Genomic DNA, 22331 nt, shown 5'->3' on the forward strand with positions numbered 1-22331 from the left:
CAGTCTAGAGCAAGTCACTTAAGTATTTCTGGGCCTCAGCTCAACCTCTGCAAAGCAATCAAATACTTAAGTGTTGCGAGGGAGGTTTACTTTCCTAACAGCTTTGGACTTCACATTAAAAAATGGACCTGAACTCTGCCTCCTAGGTGAGATAAGAGTCTTGGTTTGAACAGGAGAGCATCGATCCTCTCAATTTATAGCAGAAGAAATGTGAGGTCCAGAGAAATGAAGACATTTGGCTGAAGTCACACAGCTTTTTAGTAACATAATGAGGGCTGGTACCTACAGACATCTCCTGCCCTCCTGCCTAGCACACTTCCTACTAAGCCGTGGGTGCCATGCTTCTCTTGATTTGAGAATTACTAAATTACTGGCTAGGAGAATGATCCTGCATATAAATGGATTATTAACCCAGAGCAATCCACTGGAAGCTAGCTAAGGAACTTAACTAAAAGTTGATTTAAAAAATCCTCGTTGTGGAGTTAGGTGTAGCCTAGCTACACATCAGCCATAGATGATATGCTTTAATGAAAGCGGGTTGTCGGTGTTGATGACTATCCCAGCTGCTTCTTCCTAAGTCCTGAGCCCAGTCCTTCTCCCTCTTTCTCAATCTTGAATATGCTTGTAATCTCCATTATGAGGTATTCATTAACAGTAAAGTGGGGGGAGGGGTAGCGAAGGGGAGGACTTGTTCACAGGTGATCCTAGTTTTAGCTCTAGCAGGCATGTGTGACCAGAAAGCTGGCTCTTTTTTTTTTTTTGGAAGTTTAACAATAGCTTCTCCCTCTCTTCCTCCACCCCTCCCCTTTGCCTCTGCTGGCACTGTACACCCTCACTTAGAGTCCAACAATGCCCCCCCACACACACACACCAGATATCAGAAACCCGTAGTGAAGACTGAGCTGTGAATGCCTTGTTGAAGATGCAGGAAGCACCCAGTGACTCCCCTCCCTTCCTCCCTCTCTGATAACCGCATCGCCTTTTTCTCCTCGTCAGCATTGCAGTGTAGTGTCTGCGTTTGCAGGCAGCCAGGAGGCAGGCTGTGATTTCAAGGCCCCCAGTAGGTGGTGGCACTATGAAGGACCCAATTCTGCAGAATTACTTTGTCATACTTGCAGTCACTGCTTGCTTTCCTATTTAAATATACATATATATATATATATATATACACACACACATACATATACACACATATATACATATATATATATACATATATATGTATATATGTAGTAATTATCCAAATCATATTCCTGTATTTGGAGGTGATAGATTTATTCTTCCAGGGAATGCAAATAAACTTTACAGTTTACACTCATGTAGTCCTCAGTAGCTGCATACTACAGGTAGGGGTTAGGCACTGAAATCCCTGGTTTGCCTGTGAAAGTCCCTAAGAGAAGTGACTCTGGCCTCCTGGTCACAAAAGAGGAAGGTAAAAACAGAAATCGAATCCAAGACATCTGGATTGTTCCCTCTAGGTTGCATTTATAAACTAACTTGCCTTTCCTACCTTTGCCACTGAGTGAAATGTCAGTACTAAGCTTATACCTCTCAGTTCTCTCATCATTATCTTTTTATCTTTTTTTCCCTTAATTTTCCCTTTCACAGTGCAAAGGATATGAAGCATCGTCTAGGATTCTTGCTCCAGAAGACAGATTCCTGCGATCAAAATTCTTCCCATAGTAAGAAGGACAAAGCATCTTCTTCCCAGAGGTAAATAGTCCCAAATAATACCACCATGTGAAGGTCCCATGATGGGCATTTTATTTCAGAGATATAGAAGGGACCTCAGAGGTCCATGAGACCAACCCTCTTACTGTACAAATGGGGAAACTGAGGCTAGAAAGGTTATGACTTGCCTCACATCACATGAAGCATGAGTAGCAGAGCTAGAAATTCAACCCAGAATTCTGAAAATAATGTGAGACGTCTTTTCTACTATGCTATGCTATACCTAAGAGTCAGAAAATCTGGGTCTCAGCCTTTTTGCTTTCCTATGTGCTAGTCAAGTAAGTTTGACTATCATTAATCTTTTCTGACCCTCAGTTTCCAGATCTACAAAATGGGGATTAATACTTCCATGACTTACCTTACAGTGGTATTCTAAGATCCTATAAGCTAGTGTATGTGAAGGGGCTTTGTAAAGGCAAGGAAGTTTTACTAATATAAGCTATTATTCTTTGTGTAATTAGAGCAGATGATCTAGCCCACGCCAGGATCTTTAGAAGTTTTTCCATCTATATAAGTTTTTGTGGCTTGTGGGATTTTTTTGTGTTTTGAGGTTAAGAAGCTAGTACAACTGGCCCCTGGAATTATGCCAGTGATTCAGTTTTTTTTTTTTTTGTAAAGTTTTGAGATTCAGCAAATGCAGGTTTTACCAGTCTTGTCTAAAGAGGAAAACCGGGTACTGATATTATTGGCCTATGGGTATGGAGTCAAAAGGATTTGTTGATTGGGATGGAAATGGGTAGGAAACACATCCCTGCTCTACTTTTAACTAGGGTGAAGATGGGGTTTAGGTCTTACAGATTATGTCAAGCCATCATGTTCAATTGTTCTTTCCCCCAACCCATTTCTCTTGCCTCTAGGGTGAGCCATGAGGAAGTCAAGAAGTGGGCTGAATCCTTGGAAAACCTGATTAGTCATGACTGTAAGTAGGCTTGCTCTCCATTCTTTACAATGAGGGACCAAGTATAATCCTCTTTTAGCATTTAGATATTTCACAATAACCCTTTTCCATGGGAGTACTTTCATGTAACACATGGATTTTCCCCAATAAGGGGGCCATCCTTTATATATGAAGCTGGCACTAATAGCCTTGATCTAAGCAAGAATTAACAGAGTTGTCAGAAGAGGGATGGTCTGCCTTTTGAGACAGTAAGTTCCTCCTCATCGCAGGTGTTCAGACACAGACTGAGTGATTACATTGTAGGTCTGTCACAGCGAGGACTTATAGACATCAGTTCCAGAAGGTCAAACTGAATGACTTCTCAAATTCCTTCCAATTTTGATTCTGAATTGGTTCCATGGGGAATACAGGTATCCTCTCAACATATAAACATTCACCATTTATGTTAAGAGAATAGAAACCATTAGAGTCAAGGGTGTGTTAGTGAATGGAAATTCAGACTCTAAAAGGCTTAGTAAGTCATGAGAAGGAAATGTGCAAGTTCCTTTTCCCAAGATCAGATGGCTCTGACCAAGCACCTTGTAATCATATCTAGATGGTAGGACACACTTAGCAAATTTGCGAAGAAAAGTGAAATAAATGCACACGAAACCTCCTCATTTCCTTGCAGATGGAGCCATGTGATTGGAGGATTCTTTGGAAGTCTTTTTTTTTTTTCTCCCACGAATGGAAATATTCCAAAGGCTAGATCTTATTGCTTTAGCTGGATTATCACACGATGCTCGGTGAATCAGAAATGCTTTCCTGTTCCATGACTTTTTTTTTTTTTTGTACAGTTTCAAAGAATTTTTTCTTAAAAAAGCTCTTGGGCAGACCTAGTAAGGGACCAGGCAAAGATCCCACAACAACTAGCCCAATGGTATCTGACCCTTTTTCCCATTACTCAGGGAGGGAAGAACATTTTATGTATCAGCCCCAAGAGCAAAGGTGCCTAACCCTGAGTGCTTCCAGCTAATAGAAACCTTGGGAGAATGCTTCCTTCAGCAGCCTAGTCCTTCAGCTTTGTCTTAACATAGTACCTCACAGGAAGAGTCCAACTTGACAAACAGAAGTATGTCCTCTGTTTTGTTACAGGTGGCCTGGCTGCTTTCAAAGCTTTTCTGAAGTCTGAATACAGTGAGGAAAATATTGATTTCTGGGTCAGCTGTGAGGAGTACAAGAAGATCAAATCACCCAGCAAACTCAGCCCCAAGGCCAAGAAGATCTACAATGAATTCATCTCTGTCCAGGCAACTAAAGAGGTAGGTATTTATGGTGCAGTACTGTCTGGGAGAGGAGATAGGGGGAAGGAGCTAGGGGAAGGGAGAGTGTAATTTTTCAAGGCTGTGGTACCTGGTCTGTGCCTTTAGTTACTAGAGGTAGCAAAAGTATATAGAATATTCGAATCCTGTTCCCTGCTTCCAAATCCTTTTTCTTGAATCACACTTATCTTTTGCCCAAACTATCTGAGCACTTAAGACTTTATTCTTCTGTGTGGTGGTGGTAGTGGTGTGTGTGTGTGTGTGTGGGTGCCAACTAGCTCTCTGGGGTTATTCTTCCCTATAAATCCTACAGGGTCATATGTCCTAACAGAATTCTTGACTCTTAACCCCAAGGTGAACCTGGATTCTTGTACACGGGAGGAGACCAGCCGGAACATGTTGGAGCCTACAATAACCTGCTTTGATGAAGCACAGAAAAAAATCTTCAACCTCATGGAGAAGGATTCCTACCGCCGGTTCCTCAAGTCCCGATTCTATCTCGACTTGGTCAACCAAGCCAGCAGCACCTGCTGCGGATCAGAGAACCAGAAAGGAGCCAAGTCCCCCACTTTAGACTGTCCTTTGGTCTCTCAGTGTGCCTAAACCCCAAGGGGAGGGAAGGGGGGCACTTCCAAGACTCTCATCTGAAACCCACTAAGGCAAACTACTGATCTGTATTATTAAGCATCAGTGCTGTAAACAAATAGTAGCCTAGTGTCCACATCATGTCCCCATGACAGCACTTGCCATCTCAGCCACTGCAGGCATGTGCAATGGTTCATTCACCTGTAGATGTTCGATTTCAGTGTTTAAATGTCTGTTTGTCCTGGCATTTATCAGGGCAGGAACATCATCCAGGTCCCCTTTTCCCTATATTCCCTTTAAGGTTGCCATCTGATTCTCTAAAATTCATTGTCAAGGCCTTAAGAGCTTTTTGTCCAGCTCTTTGATCCAGGGCTGACAGCCCTACATTGTGTGGTATCCATATGTGCATATGTATGCTGTTAGTCAATGCTTTATGCTGTAGATTTTGTATGAGGGTGACCTATATCATATATGCAGACACAGCTCTAAGAAGAGAAAAAAAAAAGGACCCTAGGTGCTCAGAACTACAGTATGTGTGTGTGTGTGTGTGTGTGTGTGTGTGTGTGTGTGTTTGTCACAGGTGATCATTGTGCTTTTATCCTGAATTTGAATGGAGAAAACCACAGCCACCCTTTTCCCTTTGCTAGCCAAGCTTATAAAGAAACCTTCAAGAAACTGCATGCTGAATTTTTACCAAGCTCTATGAAGATAGAGACTGAAATGCTCTCTAACTTACCTTATTGGACAGAGCAAAAGGGAAGTATGAATGGCTGTTGGGGCCAGACTTAACCCTTACTTTGTTTCATTACCCCTCTGCTCAGCCTACAAAGCCCCATGTGCCCACTTCTCTTAGGCACCAGACTACAAGATAATCGTCCATCATTTTCTTTGCACAGGGCTTTATTAAACACGCAGGTGTTTTTTCATGTGCTTCTTAAATGACGGCATTGGAGACAGAGATGGAGGAGTATTTGGACTAAGAAGAAAGGAAGCTCAGGTGTTTGCAGACCTACTTACCAAAAGCAGCGTTCTGTCCAATCCAAATTCTGGTCAATGATCAATCCGTAAGATCCGAGTGATATTGCAGAATTCAAAATGCTCTTTCCCATCTCTGTCCAAGGTACTCCACGTTTTGTTTCTTTCTGGTGACAATGCACACTCAATGAAAAGGAATCTTAGAGCTGGGAGGGACTTGTTCCTTCCTATTTAGCCCAGCCCCCTCAGTTTATAGCTGAGGAAAGTGAAGCTTGGGAAGGATGGAGTGACTTACCCAATCCAATAAGATAATATATGTGAAAGTGCTTTGTGAAAATCATTTTATTTATTATTAATTGTTAATCTCATCCTCCAAGGTCCCTCAGCTAGTTCTTGCATACAATTGCTGTAGGTTTGGTCATACCTCTCAAGAAGGGGAAAGTTTCAGTTTCATAAAGGAAAGGGAAAGTGGTATGGCACATCCCAAATCCCCTGAGCAAATTTTCTTTGGGAGTTTGGACCCTTTGATTTTTTCCCTTTTCCATTCCCATGTGTAGCCTGCACATAAGGTCTGGCCCTGCCCACCTAGGAACATGGCAGGATCTTGGATCACGAGGCAAGAAGAAAATCCCTACAGTTGGCAACTACTGTTTGGAATCTGTGGGCAGGCTGAATACTTGAAGACTTCTCATTTTTGTTATTTATGACTTTGTTTTATATAATGTTTATTATTGTTATGTTTTCTAAGTACAAGGTGTTTTGTCAATAACCTTTGAATGGTTGGGGGACTAATTTTCTTCTCATTCTTCTGGAGCTGCCATTTTAAATATGTAACCATATTTACAGATATATGTGTAGAAATACATATATATTAAAAAATTCTTTCCAAATTTTCGTATGCACAAGCACACTTTTGACTTCTGAGTCGCTCCCTCAAGCTGTAAGATGAAGACAAGAGAATAAGTTTGTGATGTGCCTGTGTGTATGCCCATCTAATACCATTTTGTATTAGAGAGACAGGTTCTTTACATTGTATACTCTTAGTCTCTCTGGCAGTCACATTTACACTTCTTTCCTGATCTCCCACTCCTGAAGGATGTCCTTTGGACTCCACTCTGTCCCTCACATCCTCCTTGCTCTACTCCCTACCCCCTTCCTACTCCATGTTGGACTCCAGGACTAGAGTCCCCAACCTACAACTACTCTGGTTTATTGTAGTTGTCTTGAGGTGTATTCTTGAACTGGTACTTTGTGGGGGATAGAGACTGGGGGCTACCCAGGAGATCATCCAGAATGAGAATTATTTTATGTAAGATTTTTGGAAGTGTGGCTTTCCTTTGTATTTTCCCCTCAACTCCAGATTCCATCTGGCATAATGAGCTTGATTACCAGTGATCCATGCAAAGACCACTCCTTCGAAACTGTGCATGATTCCCCTTGATACCCTCTCTGTGCTGTGCAGCAAATACCATACAATTCAATGCCGATGCTTCCAGTGGGGGAAAAAAAATTGATATTTTATTAAGGATGAATAAATGCTTCATACAAAATGTCTGCTTATTAACATATTAATGAGCTATGACTGGTGATGGTGTTAGAAAGCGGAAAACCCAGAGGGATGGAAATACTCAGACATCCACCCTTTTCACCTTTACATGACATTCCATGCCAACATTGGCAAAAGAGCAGAAACAGAAACCCTCCCACCCTTCAGCAGCCACTGAAGGCCAGGTGAATTGTGTAAATAGTCTACCAAACAGTTCATTTGGAGGTTTTCAATAGCTGCTCTTAATTTCCCAGAATATGAGTTCAAATTTCATATCTGCACCTCCTCCCCCCTGTAATGTTGAGATGGGATGGGGGTAGTGACAGGTGGAAATACTAGAAGTACAGTGTTTAGAAATTCCCACAAAATTGTTTGCGATTTCTCCTTTCACCTTGTTGATCTTCTTTCAACAGTTGCACAACTTTCAGGTCGGCTATTTTGGGTATCTCTCTGTTAAGTCAAGGACCCTCACCACAGTCAGTCCCTTCTTCCTCCAACTACACCTTTTATTGGAGTTGGTAGGCACATCATCCAAATGATGACTGATACATTTAGCATTGGAAAATATGAGAGAAAGGGAGGAGGGATGTGGGAGAAAGAGAGACAGAGAAAGACAAAAAGATGGAGACAGAGAGACAGAGAGACACAGAGAGAGAATCAATCGATTAAAGGCTTACAATGGGCAAATGAGAACAATTTGTTCCAATGGCCACGAAGGCAGCTGAAGCAGGCATTGTGGAGTGCTGAGAGCTTGGTCAGATACCACCGATGCAAAGATCATCCATGTATCCCAGGCCATTGCCAGTTGTCTTGACTTTTGTCCTGCCACTGAACTACAGTGACTTAGGAAGAGAGCAGGAGGCTGGCTTTGTGCAACTCTCCCTCACTTAAGTCTAATTCACCTGTGATGTCATTGGTCCTCTGAAAACAAAGGAGGAACAACAATAACATGCCAGGCACTGTCATAAGTATTGGGAATACACATATAATAAAAAAGAAAGGCAGCTCCTGCCTTCAAGAAGATTATATTCTAATAAAACAAGACAAGACATAAAAAGGAGCAAAAAAGTTGGTACTGGTTCTAGGTTGGGGAGAAGGTGGAAAAGTAGTCCACAGAGTCTGAGGCAGAGCCGTGTTAGAAATGACCATGGTGGGCATAGAGATTTTCCTCAAGTGGAAGTTCCAGAGCAGAAATTTACAAATTGGAATAGGATATGCCATAATGGTGGAGGTATTACTTCTGTAAGAAGGCTTAGAGATCATTCAATGGAATCTTCTCATTTTACATATGAGGAAACTGAGGCTCGGAAGAACTAAATGACTTGTCCAAAGTCACATGGGTTATAAGTAACAGAGGTATGATTTGAACCCAGGTCTTCTGACTCTAAATCCAGAGTTCTTTCCATGATGCCAAATACTACTTCCTACCTAAAGCATGAATGCCTTCTGTAATCCTACCTCCCAGGGTTGTTGTGAGTACCAAGTACTTTGCAAACTTTGAAGTGCTATATACACAGGATAGCTATTACTATTATGTGATAACTTCCATGGGTTTAACCATAATTTCTATATAAATGACTCACGTATCTATAAATCTAGCCTTCATCTTTCTCTCTTGCACTCTAGGCCCTACATTTCCAACTGCTTACTGGCCATCTCAACCTAGACGTCAGATACAAAAATCCCCCTCAGTGTATCCAAGACCAAACTCATTATCTTTCTATCTAAGCTTAGTCCTCCTCCTAACTTCCCTGTTTTTGTCTAGGACACTATCATTCTTCCAGTTATCTAGTTTCACAATGCAGGAGTCAGATTCAACATTTTAAAAAATTCCAGTCACTTCCTGAGTTTTGTCATTTTCACCTCCTTAACATTTATTGCATTCATCCCCTTTCTTTCCATTCACAGCACCGTCTCCCTCATTCAGGCCCTCACGCCTCTTGCCTAGAGGATGGCAGCAGCCTCCCTAATTAGTGTCCCGCACCCAGTCTCTCCGATCTCCAATCCATGTTTTACACAGCTGCCCAATTAGTATTCCTGAAGAACAACTCTGACCACATCACCCCCATGACAAGATGTTTCAATGCTTTCTATTGCCTGTAGAATAAAAAAACAACCTTTGTTTGGTATTGAAACCCATTAAGATCTGGCTCTGGAATATCTCTCCAAGCTGATTACATATGCATTCGATGTCCCAGGCAAACTGGACTACTTGGTGTTCCTCGTACACAACACCCAATTTCCTGTATCTGTGGCTTTGTACAGGCTGTCCCCCATGCCTGAAATGCTGAACACAGGGCTTGGCACATATTAGGTGCTTAATAAATGTTTATTGATGGATTGATCTTCTTATGCCTCACCTCCAACTCTGGGAACATCTAGTTCCTTTCAAAGCTTTAGCGCAAGTGTCAAGGGAAGGGAAGGAAGGGGAGAAAAAAGGGAAAGGTAAAGAAGGGAAAGGAGTTTAAAAGAGAGGTCAACCTCAAGGGAACTGTGCTAAGTGTGGAAGCAAACAATAGTCCCTGCCCTCAAGGAGCTTGTAATCTAATAGCTTTGATCCTGGAGGCAATAGGAGCTACTGCATTTCATTGAGTGGTGTGGTGTATGTGTGTGTGTGAGTGTGACATGAGTAGACTATATCTCATTTTGGTGACTACTATTGATTGCATTAGCCAGCGGGCCCAGCATAGCAAGCACTGATGGCAAGGGCTACTCTTTTGGTCTTGGATGTGAATGACAGACATTCAAAGCCAGTAAACATACAAGAAGGCAGCTAGGTGGTGCCATAGTGCATAGAGTGCTGGTCTGGGAGACAGGAAGACCTGAATCCAAATCCAACCTCAGATACTAGCGGGTAAGCATTTAACCCTGTTTGCTTCAGTTTCCTCGTGTGTAAAATGACCTTGAGAAGGAAATGGCAAACCACTCCCATATCTTTGCCAAGAAAACCCCCAATGGGATCATGAAGAATGAGATACGGCTGAAACGCCTCACCAACAAAAAAAATCATAGAACTATGTCTCTCGCCTGCCCCCCCCCCCCTTTTGCCAGAATCCTGGTGGAAGAGGTGGAGGGTCAGACGAGCTCCTAACTATTCCTTTCCAGTAACCCCTGCAGAGCTAGTCTCAAGCCTGGTCAATGAATAGGTCTGGTTAGCAAGAACCATGGTAAAATTTCTATTTTGACTAATAATAGGTAGAATTTATATGTTGCTTTAAGGTTTGCAAAATGCTTTACAAATATTATCTCCCAGATCTTCACAATTACCCTGGGAGGTAGGTGCTATACTATCCTCGGGTTATAGATAAGGAAATTGAGGCGGGCTTCAGTTAAGTGATTTGCCTAGAGTCATACAGCTACTATCTGAGACTGAGTGCTAACCCAGGAAGATGAGTCTCCCTGACTCTAAGTCAGGCACTCTATCTATTGCGCCACTTTAAAGAGACACAGAGAGAGAGAGAGAGAGAGAGAGAGAGAGAGAGAGAGAGAGAGATTGAGATTATATATGTGCCACTTTATACTCAGTTTATATATATATATATACATATATATGCATATATATGGCAAAATGTATTTTGTATTTAATTTCCTACATAGTTTTTGTTTTTCCTAATAGATTATAAGTTCATTGAGGGCAGCAAATTTTTCGATTTTTAATGTTAATTTTTGGTTTTCTTTTTTATATATTTTATTATTATTTTATATTTATATATTTTATTTATATTTATACATTCTATTATATATATTATATATATTTTATTATTATTATATTATTTTTGTGTTCCCATTATCTATCTAGCACAACTTCTGGTACAAAATATGTGCTAACTGAATTAAATTGCAAAAAGAACCACCTAGAGTTTCTGACCAAATAAAACTATTCATGGCCCCTCCCTGCCTGTGAAGGCTTAGTTGGGCAAAGACATTAAGAACCCCTCAGCCTAGATATCACTGGTTCTCTCTGTCCCCAATTCGCCCTTCCCAGTAATTGTTAGTACTTAACAAGTCCAGTAAACACTGACCCGCCATATTGGAAGAAGAGGGAGGGAACAGACCAAGCTGAGCTCTTAGTATAAAAACAGAAGGCCAGGCCAAGTGCAAATCTAGGATATATAGGATTTATAGCTAGAAGGTCCTTAGAGGTCATCTTGACCATTCTCCTCTATGTACAGCTGAAGTCACAGGCTAGAGACATTATGCAACTTCCATGATGTCACATGGATTCAAATCCAGTTCTTCTGATTCAATCCAATGTTTTTTCCATTACGCCCATGAGCTCATGTAGGTCAGCAGATCCAGACAGGTAAGGAAGAGTTGTGAACTGAGTCTGAGAACAAAAACGTGGAGGTGGAGGTGAAATCCAAAATGAAACAAGATTAGGAAAACATCAGACAGCAGGGAGCATGAAGCATTGGCGATCAAGTGTCTCGCTTGAGGAATCTGACTAAAGCAGCAGTCTTTGATGCCAGAAGCATGCTAGCTATACTTGATCCTCATGTAGCTGAATCCATGCAACTGGGGTGGACTGTACAGTTTAATTAAATGAATTGAAAAAAACAAATTAGGGCAATTGAAGGAGAGACATTTTTAAATTAAGAAAAGAAATGGAATACAGCATAAGTATTGGAAGAAAATAGCAGGCTTTGGTCTATGTTTATACACCATTACATGGCACACGTGATTCCAGTTGGCTGACCCTGCTGGCACCTGACTGCACTGATAATGTGCTAACAGAATCAGCACCCAAAAGATTTTGGAGGGCTAGAATTTTGGGGTCCAATCTAAGATAATGAAGTGTAATGGGGGTAAATGTCAAGTTTTTCACTTGGACTCAAAAGAATAAAATTCACAAGTTTAATATAGCAAAGATTTGAAAAAAAGATTTGGCAATTTTGTTGGACTGCAAGCTCAAAATGGTCCAATGGTGTCATTTGGATGCCCAAAACATGTCAATGCAATCTTGTGCTACATTAAGAGAGATATAGCTTCTAGAAACAAGGAGGTAATTGCCCGACTGTACTCTGTTCCAGTCAGACCATACCTGGAGCACTATGCTCAATTCTGTCATGTCACATTTTAGGAAATACATTGGTAAGCTAGAATGCATCCAAGAGGGGAAGCAAATAGGATGGTGAATGGGGCTCTGGTTCATGCAATATGAGCATCAGCTGAAGGAACTTGGAGTGTTTAACCTGAAGAAGAAAGCATACAGTAGTGTCTTCATGGTTGTCTTCAAGAATTTGAAGGACTGTCATACAGGTGAGGGATTGGACTTGTTCTGTTAGACCCCAGAGGGTAGATCCAGCAGTAATGGGTGGAAATAGCAAAGGGGCAAATATAGGCTTGACAATTAGAGGGGAACCACCTGCCTCAGGAGGTAATGGGGTCCTTCTCACTGGATGTCTTCTAACAAAGGCAAGGTGATCACTTGTAGGGTGTGTTTATTTCAATTTATTTAATTTTAAATTTATGGAATAAAGCAAGCATTTCCAAAACACAGTATAATAAAAAAGATAATTGTACATGGAATGGCAAATTGATTCTATACAATTTGCTATTCCTTTTAAAGATATAATAAAGTTGTTATGTAAATGTCTTCTTTTTTTTTCCCTTCTTTTCTTCCCTCCCCCCTCCCTGTCCTAGAGATGGCTATCATTAGATACACACATATGTAAAATCATTCTATACATACTTCTATTTATCAGTTCTTTCTCTGGATGCAGATAGCATCTTACTTCATATTTTTTTGTTTAATGGGGATTCTTTTTCAGTAATAGGCCAAACTCTGTGGCTGCAAAAGTTCCTTTCAATCAGAAATTCTATGATTAGAATTCTATGGTTCTCATCCATGGGACAGTTGTTTGACCTTTGTATTTAGCTGAGCCAAGTTTGCTAAGAAATGATTTTTTCTTGCTGTGGGAACCCTGTTTCTGTTGATGGAATACTGGATTAGGGTCCTCTAAGCTACAATATTTCTTTTTCCTTTTTATGTTCCTGAAATTTGCCATTTTCCAGATTCCCTGACTCAGTAGTACTTTTTGTATGTGTCATCACCACCACCACTTCCCTTCCCCCCGCAAAGAAAAGGAAGAAACAAAAAACTGATGGCCTGACTTTTTGGTTTATGTTTTTTCTTTATTGATGGAAGTAGTGGTTCAAAGGGAGCCTGGGTCATACATTTACTGTGGAAACTGCACGCAGTCAAGACTCAAAATGGAAACCTGAAGATTGGTCTAGGATCCGGTCACGTTGCTCCCAGCTTTCCCTTGTGAGATGTCCAGCTGTCATGATGGCACTGGGGTTAAGTGGGAACAACTCCAAGCAAGGGTCTGGTCAAAACAACAGGATGTCCAAGTCAGTTCTGAGCGAGATTGTGGGAATCAGGGATGACCTTAGAAAGCAGCTCTCTAGGGTTGACCTCAAGGGCATTGCTTTGTTGAGGGGGAGAGGAAAAGTTTTGTTCTTAGCTTCAAAATAATTAAATAAACAGATTTCATTTGTAAAATTCCCAGCTCCTTCCCCTCAACCATCTGTCATTCTTTACGGAGCCATTTTTCTCTCAGGACAGTATAACCACGATATTTCCTCTCAACAATGCCAAAGTATTGGACCGACAAATTCTGGTGTGGCCACATTCAGTGTGGCACCTGCTCTTTGATGCTTAGCTCTGGCTGCCATATGTAAAGCACTCTGCCTTTGGGGATCCTCTCAAGGATGTGTCTTTGACATGCTCACTCAAGTTCAACAAAATGTCACACATTTATCTATCTGTGAATTTTCATAGGAACTTTGAACAAAGAGATTTAAGTTGAATTGATAGATCGGGGGAATCAGATGGGGATTCAAATGAGAATGCTTTCCTTACAATGACCTATCAAGTAGGTAGTTCAGTAATCATTCTTTCTGTTTTGGAGATGAGGAAAAGTAGGATCAGAGAAGTTAAAAGACTTCATAAGGTCCCTTCTCTGGACACGGTTCAATTCGTCAATGTCTTTCCTAAAATGTGCGGCCCAGAGTGGATCACAATACTCAGACTGGGATCTGACCAGGGCAGAGTCATCACCTTCTATGCTTTGGACAGGGCAACTTTCTTCATGGTGCTTATGATTGCATTAGCTCTTTTTTGGCTGCTCAGTCTATCTTCTGACTTGTATTTACCTCACAATCCACTAACTGCACAACTTTTTCAAGTGAACTCTTATCTAGCCATGTTGCTCCTTTGTTACTTATGTGGTTGATTTTTTAAACTCAAGAGGAATATTTTACATTTATCCCTATTGAATTTCATTGAATTAAGTCCAGTGCTCTAGCTTGTTTAGGTGAAACCAGACCCAGCGTTGTGGTAAACAGTGGGAATACAAATTCTAAAACTGTAAGTTTCTATCCTCAAGTTTATATTCTAATGGAGAAGGACAACACATAGAAGGGTATTAGAAAGCAGAGGGAGAGAGGTAAAAATGAAGGTTAGGTGGCAAAAGTGTGGAGAGTCAGAAAAGGATCCAGGACAGAAATGAGCGTGGGATGGCTGAGGCATTTCCTTCAATGGTAGTCCAATTGGAGGAGGTCTGAGGCACCTCCAGTGTGGGAAGGCTGCTAGGGAGGAGATAGGAATAGTCCAGAGAATCAGGAGTGGATCTAGGAGGGAAATTTTGGTTTTCTTATTGTCATCCAGCATGTTAATTATCCCTCCCAGACCACCTATGTGGCACCAACAAATTTGATAAGCATGTAATCTGTCTTTCTGAGACACTGCTAAAAATGTTCAATAATACAGGTTCAGGGATAGATTCCTGAGACACTCCACTAAATCCCACCCTCTAAATTAAGAATTCTTAATGTTGCATGTGTGTGCCTGTGTGTGTGTTTGTGTGTGTGATGGATTCCTTCACCAATCAGGTGAAGTTTATGTCCCCTACCTCAGAATGTTTTCAAATATATAAAATAAACTACATGAGATTTCAAAGGAAATCAATTATATTGAAAAACAGTTATATAATTAAAAGTTGTTTTTAAAAACAAATTCACAGACCCAAAGTTAAGAATCCCTACTTTAGGGGCAGCTAGATGGCACAGTGGATAGAGTATTGGCCCTAGATTCAGGAAGACCTGAGTTCAAATCTGCCCTCAGACACTTGACACTTACTAGCTTTGTGACCCTGGGCAAGTCACTTTATCCCACTGCCTCACAAAAAAAAAAGAAAGAAAAAAAAAAAAAGAACGAATCCGTACTTCAAGTTAACATTGGTCTATCAATCATTACTGTTTTAGGTCCATTAATTCAACCATATTCTGAATCTACCTAACTGTAGAGTCATACTCTCCACCTTGCCCATAAGCATATTGTGAGGGATTTTTGAAACACTTTGATAAAATCTAGCAAAAACATGATTATAGCATCTCCACGACCAATCAGTCTAGTAATTGCTTCAAGAAAAGAAATGAAGTCAATCTGGTATGATGACTTATTAAATATATGTTAAATTATAAATTAACAAATTTTAACAAATAAATATATGTTAAAATTTATGATAATTGGTGATATAAATATTTGTGCTTTAAAGTTTTACAAAACACTTTCTTCACAACAACTTTCTGAGATGAATATTATTAGCCCCATTTTACAGATGAAGAAAGTAAAATAAGTCATTTGCCAAAGATTACACAGTTAATAGTGGAAGAGTCAGGCATTACACAAACACAGGTCCTCTGATACCAAGACCTTTCCACTAAACCTTTTTAAAGTGGCTGAATCTCTGCACTTCACTTGTCTGGGGCATGTCAGCTTCAGTGTTCTGAGAAAAGCAGTGGTTGAGTGTTGAGAAAATAGTTGCTGATTCACATGTGACAGGCTAGAGAAGTCACAACTACCACTTACTACTAAGAAGGAAATGAAGTGGAAAAGATACATTCTGTTGTCTAATGCTACTTGTTGTAAGGTAAAAGGAAGAAAACAGGAGAAAGAAGGAAGAAGAGAAGGATAAAGTAAAGGAGCCAGAAGATGTATTTCTTTGCTTTGCCCACTATTTGAATGAGTGGAGATTAAAAAGAATACTGCCAAACAAGCAGAGTTGGAAAGGCTTTTTGCCAAGAATAGGATACAGGTCTTTTCCTTTCCTAAAAGCAGGCCACACTACTTCAGCTGAAGCCATCATCTAAGCCTGAAACTGGAAGTGACAGATAGAACAGAGAATGAGGTTTTAGTCCAGTATGGCACAGATCAGCTCAGCTTAGCCATGGAAGCATTTCTTCACATGGAAGAAACTCCTATCAAGCAACATTTTTTTGGACATTTACTGAAACAGAGAATATTGATGTCAACAGTTCCAGAATTATAAGTTGGTTCACCACATGTATTCTCTATACATGTACCATTCTAAAACTAAGTCTTCAAGTGTATATCCATTCCCCCCCTTCCCCCCAGACATGACTTGGTGTGAGAGTATAATTCAGGTTTATGGTTGGAATATTATGTTAATATGTGCTTGCTTTGCATTTTCAGTAAATGTTTTGTTTAGTTCCAATTAACTATCAGTGGATGATTCTTTAAATGGGAAATACACAGTGAGGGCTCATGAGACAATTAGGTGGCACAGTGGATAGTCAAGTCAACAACAAGGATTTATTAAGTACCTGCTAAGTGCCAGGAACTGTGTTAAGTGCCTAGGGTATGTAGAAAGGCAAGAGACAGTCTTTGCTTATGGTAGAATGGAGAAGACAGCATGCAAACAAGCTAAACACACATACACACACATATGGAGCTAGTCAACAGAGTAAAGGCACTAGTGTTAAGGGATAAAACACTGTATTTGGAATCAGGAAGACTTGAGTTCAAATCCAACCTCAGACATTTACTAACTCTGTCATCCTTGCAAGTCATAACCTGCCTGTTTTAGTTTCCTCATCTGTAAAATAGGGATAATAGTTAAACCTACCTTCTACAATTGCTATGAGGATCAAATGAAATATCTGTCAAGTGCTTCACAAACCTTAAAGTGCTATATGAACCACCATTATAATTGTCATTATCATTCTTATTTGCAGTATATAGTAGGAATAAGCATCCACAGGGATTACCCCTATGATACTTAAAGTAACGAGTGTAGTAGCCTTCCTACTCTGGGAAAACCCCAAGTTGTCAGCTTGGAGGTAAGTCAAAGGGAAACAAGCCACAGAGAGAGAAATGAGTGCCCCCAAAGGGCAGGAGATTGGTTGAGAGTTATAGAAAGACCATGTACGTCATTGCACCAAGCGGGTACTGCACCTTCAAAAAATGTGTGTAAATTGCTTTGTGGAACTTGTCACTATATAAATGTTGACTCATCATCATCATCGTCATCATCATCATCATTATCATCATCATCTTCATCCTCATCCCATGCTGCTTTGTGATGCTTGCTTTACTTTTAGAATGCTCACAAACCAATGCCTAAAATAATAAGCTCTAGAATTGTGCAAAGAACCAAAGACAAACCGGTTGGCTTATATTTTAAAGTCCCCAACTTGAGATGCTTACAGTTTAGGAGTGGGAATCAAAATTATTAATATCAGCCTCTTCTCTGGAAAAATATTTATGGATACAGCTTGGGAGACTAAATCGTGCAAAAGGATGGAACATCCCTCTGAACCAATAATGTCAAAAAGATTTATGGGATAGCATGGGTAGGAAATTAGAGGGAAACTCAATCTCCTCTGTATCTTCCTGCTCAAGTTGTTTCTCCCTGCTTGGGTTGTGTCCTTTTTCTCTCTACATCTATCATGGAATCATAGAATTTCAGAAACAGAAGGAACTTCAGAGTTCCCCTACTCCAACTCACATGTGTATAAAAATCCCATTTATAACATCTCTTATTGGTGCTCACCCACCCTCTGTTTGAAGACCTCCGCGATGCGAATCCTATTATTCAGTCAGTCCATTTCTCTTCGGGACAGCCTTGATTGTTCGGAAGTTTTTCCTTATATCTAACCTGTTTTTTTCTCTCATTCCTAGTCATGATTCCTTCTGTTCTCTAGTCCAAGCTGAACAAGGTTAATACTCTTTGATATGCAATCCTTCAACAATTTGAAGGACATGATCCTATATTCTTCTTCCCCCACCCCAAATTTTCTCTTATTCAGAGTCAACTGCTCCTCAAATAGCTTGGTCTCAAGCTTGGTTTCAGCCATCTTTATTTACCACAAAGTGTCCTCCAGCTTTTGGGTTCCAGATAATAGGATGCTGGGATCTGGATGTGGTACTTCCGATGTGTTCTGACAAAGGCAGAAGACGGCACAGCTATCATCTCACCTCACTCATTCTGGACCTACAAAGACCTCTCCCAGTGAAATCTTGCTCATAGCTCATGGCTCATTCCCCAAATTCCTCCTTTAAGCCTTTTGTGATCCCTTTAGCTTCTACTGACGTTTGAACTTAGATTGCTAGAGCTAGAAAGGACCTCTGCACTCATCTAGGCCAGCCACTTAATCTTTCTTCTCTTTAAAGTCTTTTAGCACTTAAAGTCTGTTACAGGGGTGTGTTGGGAAATTTTTAACAACTGGCAGGTTGTACAGTGAATAGAGTGCCAGACTTGGAGTCAGAAAGACTCTTATTCATGAGTTCAAATTCAGCTTCAGCCATGTACTTCCTGTATGACCCCAAGCAAGTCATTTACCCTTGTGTGCCCATTTCCTCATCTATGAAATGAGCTGGAGAAGGAATGGTAAACCATTCCAGTATCTTTGCCAAGAAAACCCCAAATGGGGTCAACAAAGAGTTGGACACAACTGAAAACAGCTGAACAACAGCAACACTCCAGGAAAAAAAATACACATGGCACATTTTAAAGTTTAGTCTGTATTATTAACATATTATCTATCACTTTCTTAAGTCTAGACTATCAGCAAAACAATAAATCAAGCCCTGACTTACAGCATTTGCTGATTTCTGAGGTGTAGAGGCTTACACTGAAAATTTTAACAATCAGCTCTTGTGAGCTGATTTGAGCTGGTTCCAGCACACCCTTGAATTTATACCACACAATATAGTAATGAACTACATAGTGTCATGTATGATCCTTTAATGGATTTTTGTGTCTTATTTCCCCTGTTAAACCATGAGCCCCTTGAGGGTAGGCATTACATTTTACACTTCTGCAACTTTCAACAAGACCTTATGTGTCAGTGGAGGTTCTGATAACACTTATTGAGTATGCAGCGCAATCCGGTGGGAGAGCAGTGTTATTACGCATACGTTTATCTATGCAGATACCCTGTTATCCAGGGCATGTTGCAGACAAATCTCACAATTACAGATTTCTGAGTTCATGATTCTGAACAAGGACTAGAGGAAATGTGATATAGGAGGAAAAAAATGCTAGCTCTGGATTCAGATCCTACCTCTAAATTTACTACCTGTGTGAGCTTGGACAAATCTCTTAAACTACCTCTCTCAGTCTCTGTTTCCTCATCTGTGAAATGACTAGATTGACTATGGTTAGACTAGATGGCCTGAAGTCCTTTCCAGATCTAGGTCAGTAATCCTGTTATCTTATTTTTTTTTCCTATCCCCCACTGCATTAAGCTTGAAGTCTTATCCATATTCAGTGTACAATGAATACATATTGGGTAGAAGAATAAAGGAATAAATAGTGTTGATAATTTAGTTCCAAATGGGTGTTGGGGGAAGGGGATTTTCCTGAAAGTTGAGAAAATTAGAGAAACAAAAATGTACAAGTTAGAAAGTGAATAAAGATAATATATTTGGATAAGAAATATTATGGGAAGGGAAGTATGAGCCAGTCATTTGCTGTTCAAACAAGCCCACTGACTCCCCAGTTAAACAAACACATTAAAAAGACTTCAAACAGTGAACTGAGATTACTGGGGTTGCTGGGATTGACTAATTACTGTAAAATGGTCTGCAAAGACCACAGACCATTAGGAAAAAAACCTGCCCCAATTAAAAAGAAAAAAAAAAAAACAGCAGGTGAAAGATTATCCTATGCTTACAAATTCTCCTTTCTTAATAGTCTAAAAATGGTGCAGGATCCTGGGCTTTGGGTTTTCATGGACTGGATTCAATATTGGAGACAGTCTTATAAAATTATACTTCTTTGGGTCATAGCTAGCTCATATAGCTAGTAGCTGAATAACTCCTGTGCAAGCTTGCAAGGTGACAATGAATATTGGGCACAGGACAGTTTTTATTTCAACCCACAAAAAATTCAGAATACATATAAAGGTTTCAAGGTAGGACTGTGAAAAATATGTATAATTCTCCTATGTTTCTAGTGAGTCCCACCTTTTCCCTAGGGCCCTACCCAGTCCCTAAGACTCATAATACTACCCTCTGATTTGGACTCTCCTTAGAAGGGAAATGAACTTGGGGTTTCCAGAAAGGCTATACCTGTCCCATCACACCTGAACTCAAGGGAACTCATGATAATGGTAGTGTGAAAAGTCTACATCTTTTATTCTCTCATGTTATGATTTTTGTCCCTTGCTGGTATTCTAGCTCTGGGGAAAAAATGTGTGATCCTTTTCTCCAGGGAGGAGGATGCTGCCCAGGGACTTCCCTTCTCTCTTCAGGAGGATGGAACCTGGCACTTCCAAACTTGGGGTTTCTGTAAAGATAACCCCAAGTCTGGCATAGCCCAGGAAATCTTGCTCTGCCCAGGGGCGTAGGGGTACCAGGTGGGACTCCCACCACTTGGCCACATCAACTATCTGTCAGGCTGAGAGATGACACCACTGTTTCTCCAAATCTGAGGTGCAGGACCTCAGCTCAGGCTGCATGGGTGGGACCATCTGCCCCTACATCCCACAGGACCCAGATCTGCTGTTAACTTTACTGTTCTCTGATCTGTCCTCTGAAAACAGCATTATGATGTTAAGTATTGCCCAAGCTGTGAGTGTAGCCCTCAGCTGAAACACTGGCTTTTAAGAGGTCATGTGACACCATGGAAAAAATACTTGAGACTTTTGGTGACTAGGAACCAGGCCTGACTTCAACCTCTGTCGCTTCCTACCTGCATGACCTTAGACAACTCATTTCTCTAAGGTTCAGTTTTCTCATCTATAAAATGAAGATAATAATGCTTCCATTACCTACTACTTAATAGGTAGGTAATAGAATTCAATAGACATTTATTAAGTACCTAAAAAGATTAAGGCATTATGTTAGTCTCTGAGGACACAAATAAAACAGTCCCTGCCCTGGAGAAGTTTACATTCTACTGAGGGATAGAACTGATACCAGATAAGTACAGTATAAGTAGAAATGAGTAGGGAAAGACTACAACAACTGGGAGTGGGGTAATAGAGAAGGTCATACGAAGGACTTGAAGGAGCATATTCTATAAATGGGAGATGGTTAGTTTGAATGAACAGAGGGAGAAGATAGAATATGGAGACTGGAGAATGGGCAATTAACTCAGTTTGACTAGTCTGAGAGTTGTGAAAGGAAATCAGATGAAATAAGTTTGGAAAGAGAGTTACATGCCAAGCTAAGGCTTTTATCATTTATCTTTGGGTAGCAGGGAGCCATCAAATATCTTTGAATAAGGGAGCAGTAGGGTCACATCTGTGAACCAGGAAGATTATGTCAACAGCTCTGTGGAAGAATGACTAGAAGCAGTGAGTCAAATTGAGAATGGTTCAGGTGGGAGTTACTGGAAGCCTCAACCATGATGGCGAATGAGAATAGAGAAGGTCATGGGTGTGAGATACATGGTAGAGGAAGGATCACCAAGATTTCAGTTGATTGAATAAGGTAAGGGTAAGGGGTAAAGAAAGCACTAGATGCAAATGCTTTCTGGACATTACCTCATTTGATCTCGTTGTTGTTGTTCAGTCTTTCCAGTTGTGTCTGGCTCTTTGTGATCCCATTTGGGGTTTTCTTGGCAAAGATACTGGAGTGGTTTGCCATTTCCTTCTCCAACTCATTTTACAGATGAGATAAACAGGGTTAAGTGACTTGCCCAGGGTCCCACAGCTAATGTTTAAGGCTGAATTTGAATTCAGTGGCACCCTAAACAAAACCAGGGAAACAAAGAGAATAGACTAGTTACGGGAAAAGAAAATGAGTTCTGTCTTCGATATTTTTGAGCTTGACATGTTTATGGAACATGAAGAATGAGCTACCCAATATTAGTTGGCATGTGACTAGAATTCTGGAGAGGTACTAGGGCTGGGTAGATAAATTTGGGAGTCATTTGCATACAGAAGAGAATTGAACTCCTGGGAACTGATAAACTCTCAAGAAGGAATGTAGAAAGAAAACACCCATTATAGAGTCCCATGGGACAAGTATGCTAAGTGG

General features: G+C 40.5%; 1 protein-coding gene across 2 annotated transcripts in view; it reads left to right on the forward strand.

Moving 5' to 3' along the window:
* RGS4 (regulator of G protein signaling 4) overlaps positions 1-7014 on the forward strand; it is an 8808-nt gene extending 1794 nt beyond the window's left edge. The window contains exons 2-5 of one of the 2 annotated variants that reach the window (XM_027868335.1): positions 1609-1713; positions 2589-2650; positions 3764-3930; positions 4285-7014. In XM_027868335.1, the coding sequence (XP_027724136.1) occupies positions 1609-1713; positions 2589-2650; positions 3764-3930; positions 4285-4533 (583 nt within the window). In that variant the 3' untranslated portion in view covers positions 4534-7014. The remainder of the gene's footprint in view (positions 1-1608; positions 1714-2588; positions 2651-3763; positions 3931-4284) is intronic. The other variant, XM_027868336.1, reaches the window with a different exon arrangement.
* Positions 7015-22331: the final 15317 nt, after the last annotated feature.

This window comes from Vombatus ursinus, unplaced genomic scaffold (assembly GCF_900497805.2).
Source record: "Vombatus ursinus unplaced genomic scaffold, bare-nosed wombat genome assembly UNPS02014789.1, whole genome shotgun sequence".
Classification (NCBI taxonomy): domain Eukaryota; kingdom Metazoa; phylum Chordata; class Mammalia; order Diprotodontia; family Vombatidae; genus Vombatus; species Vombatus ursinus.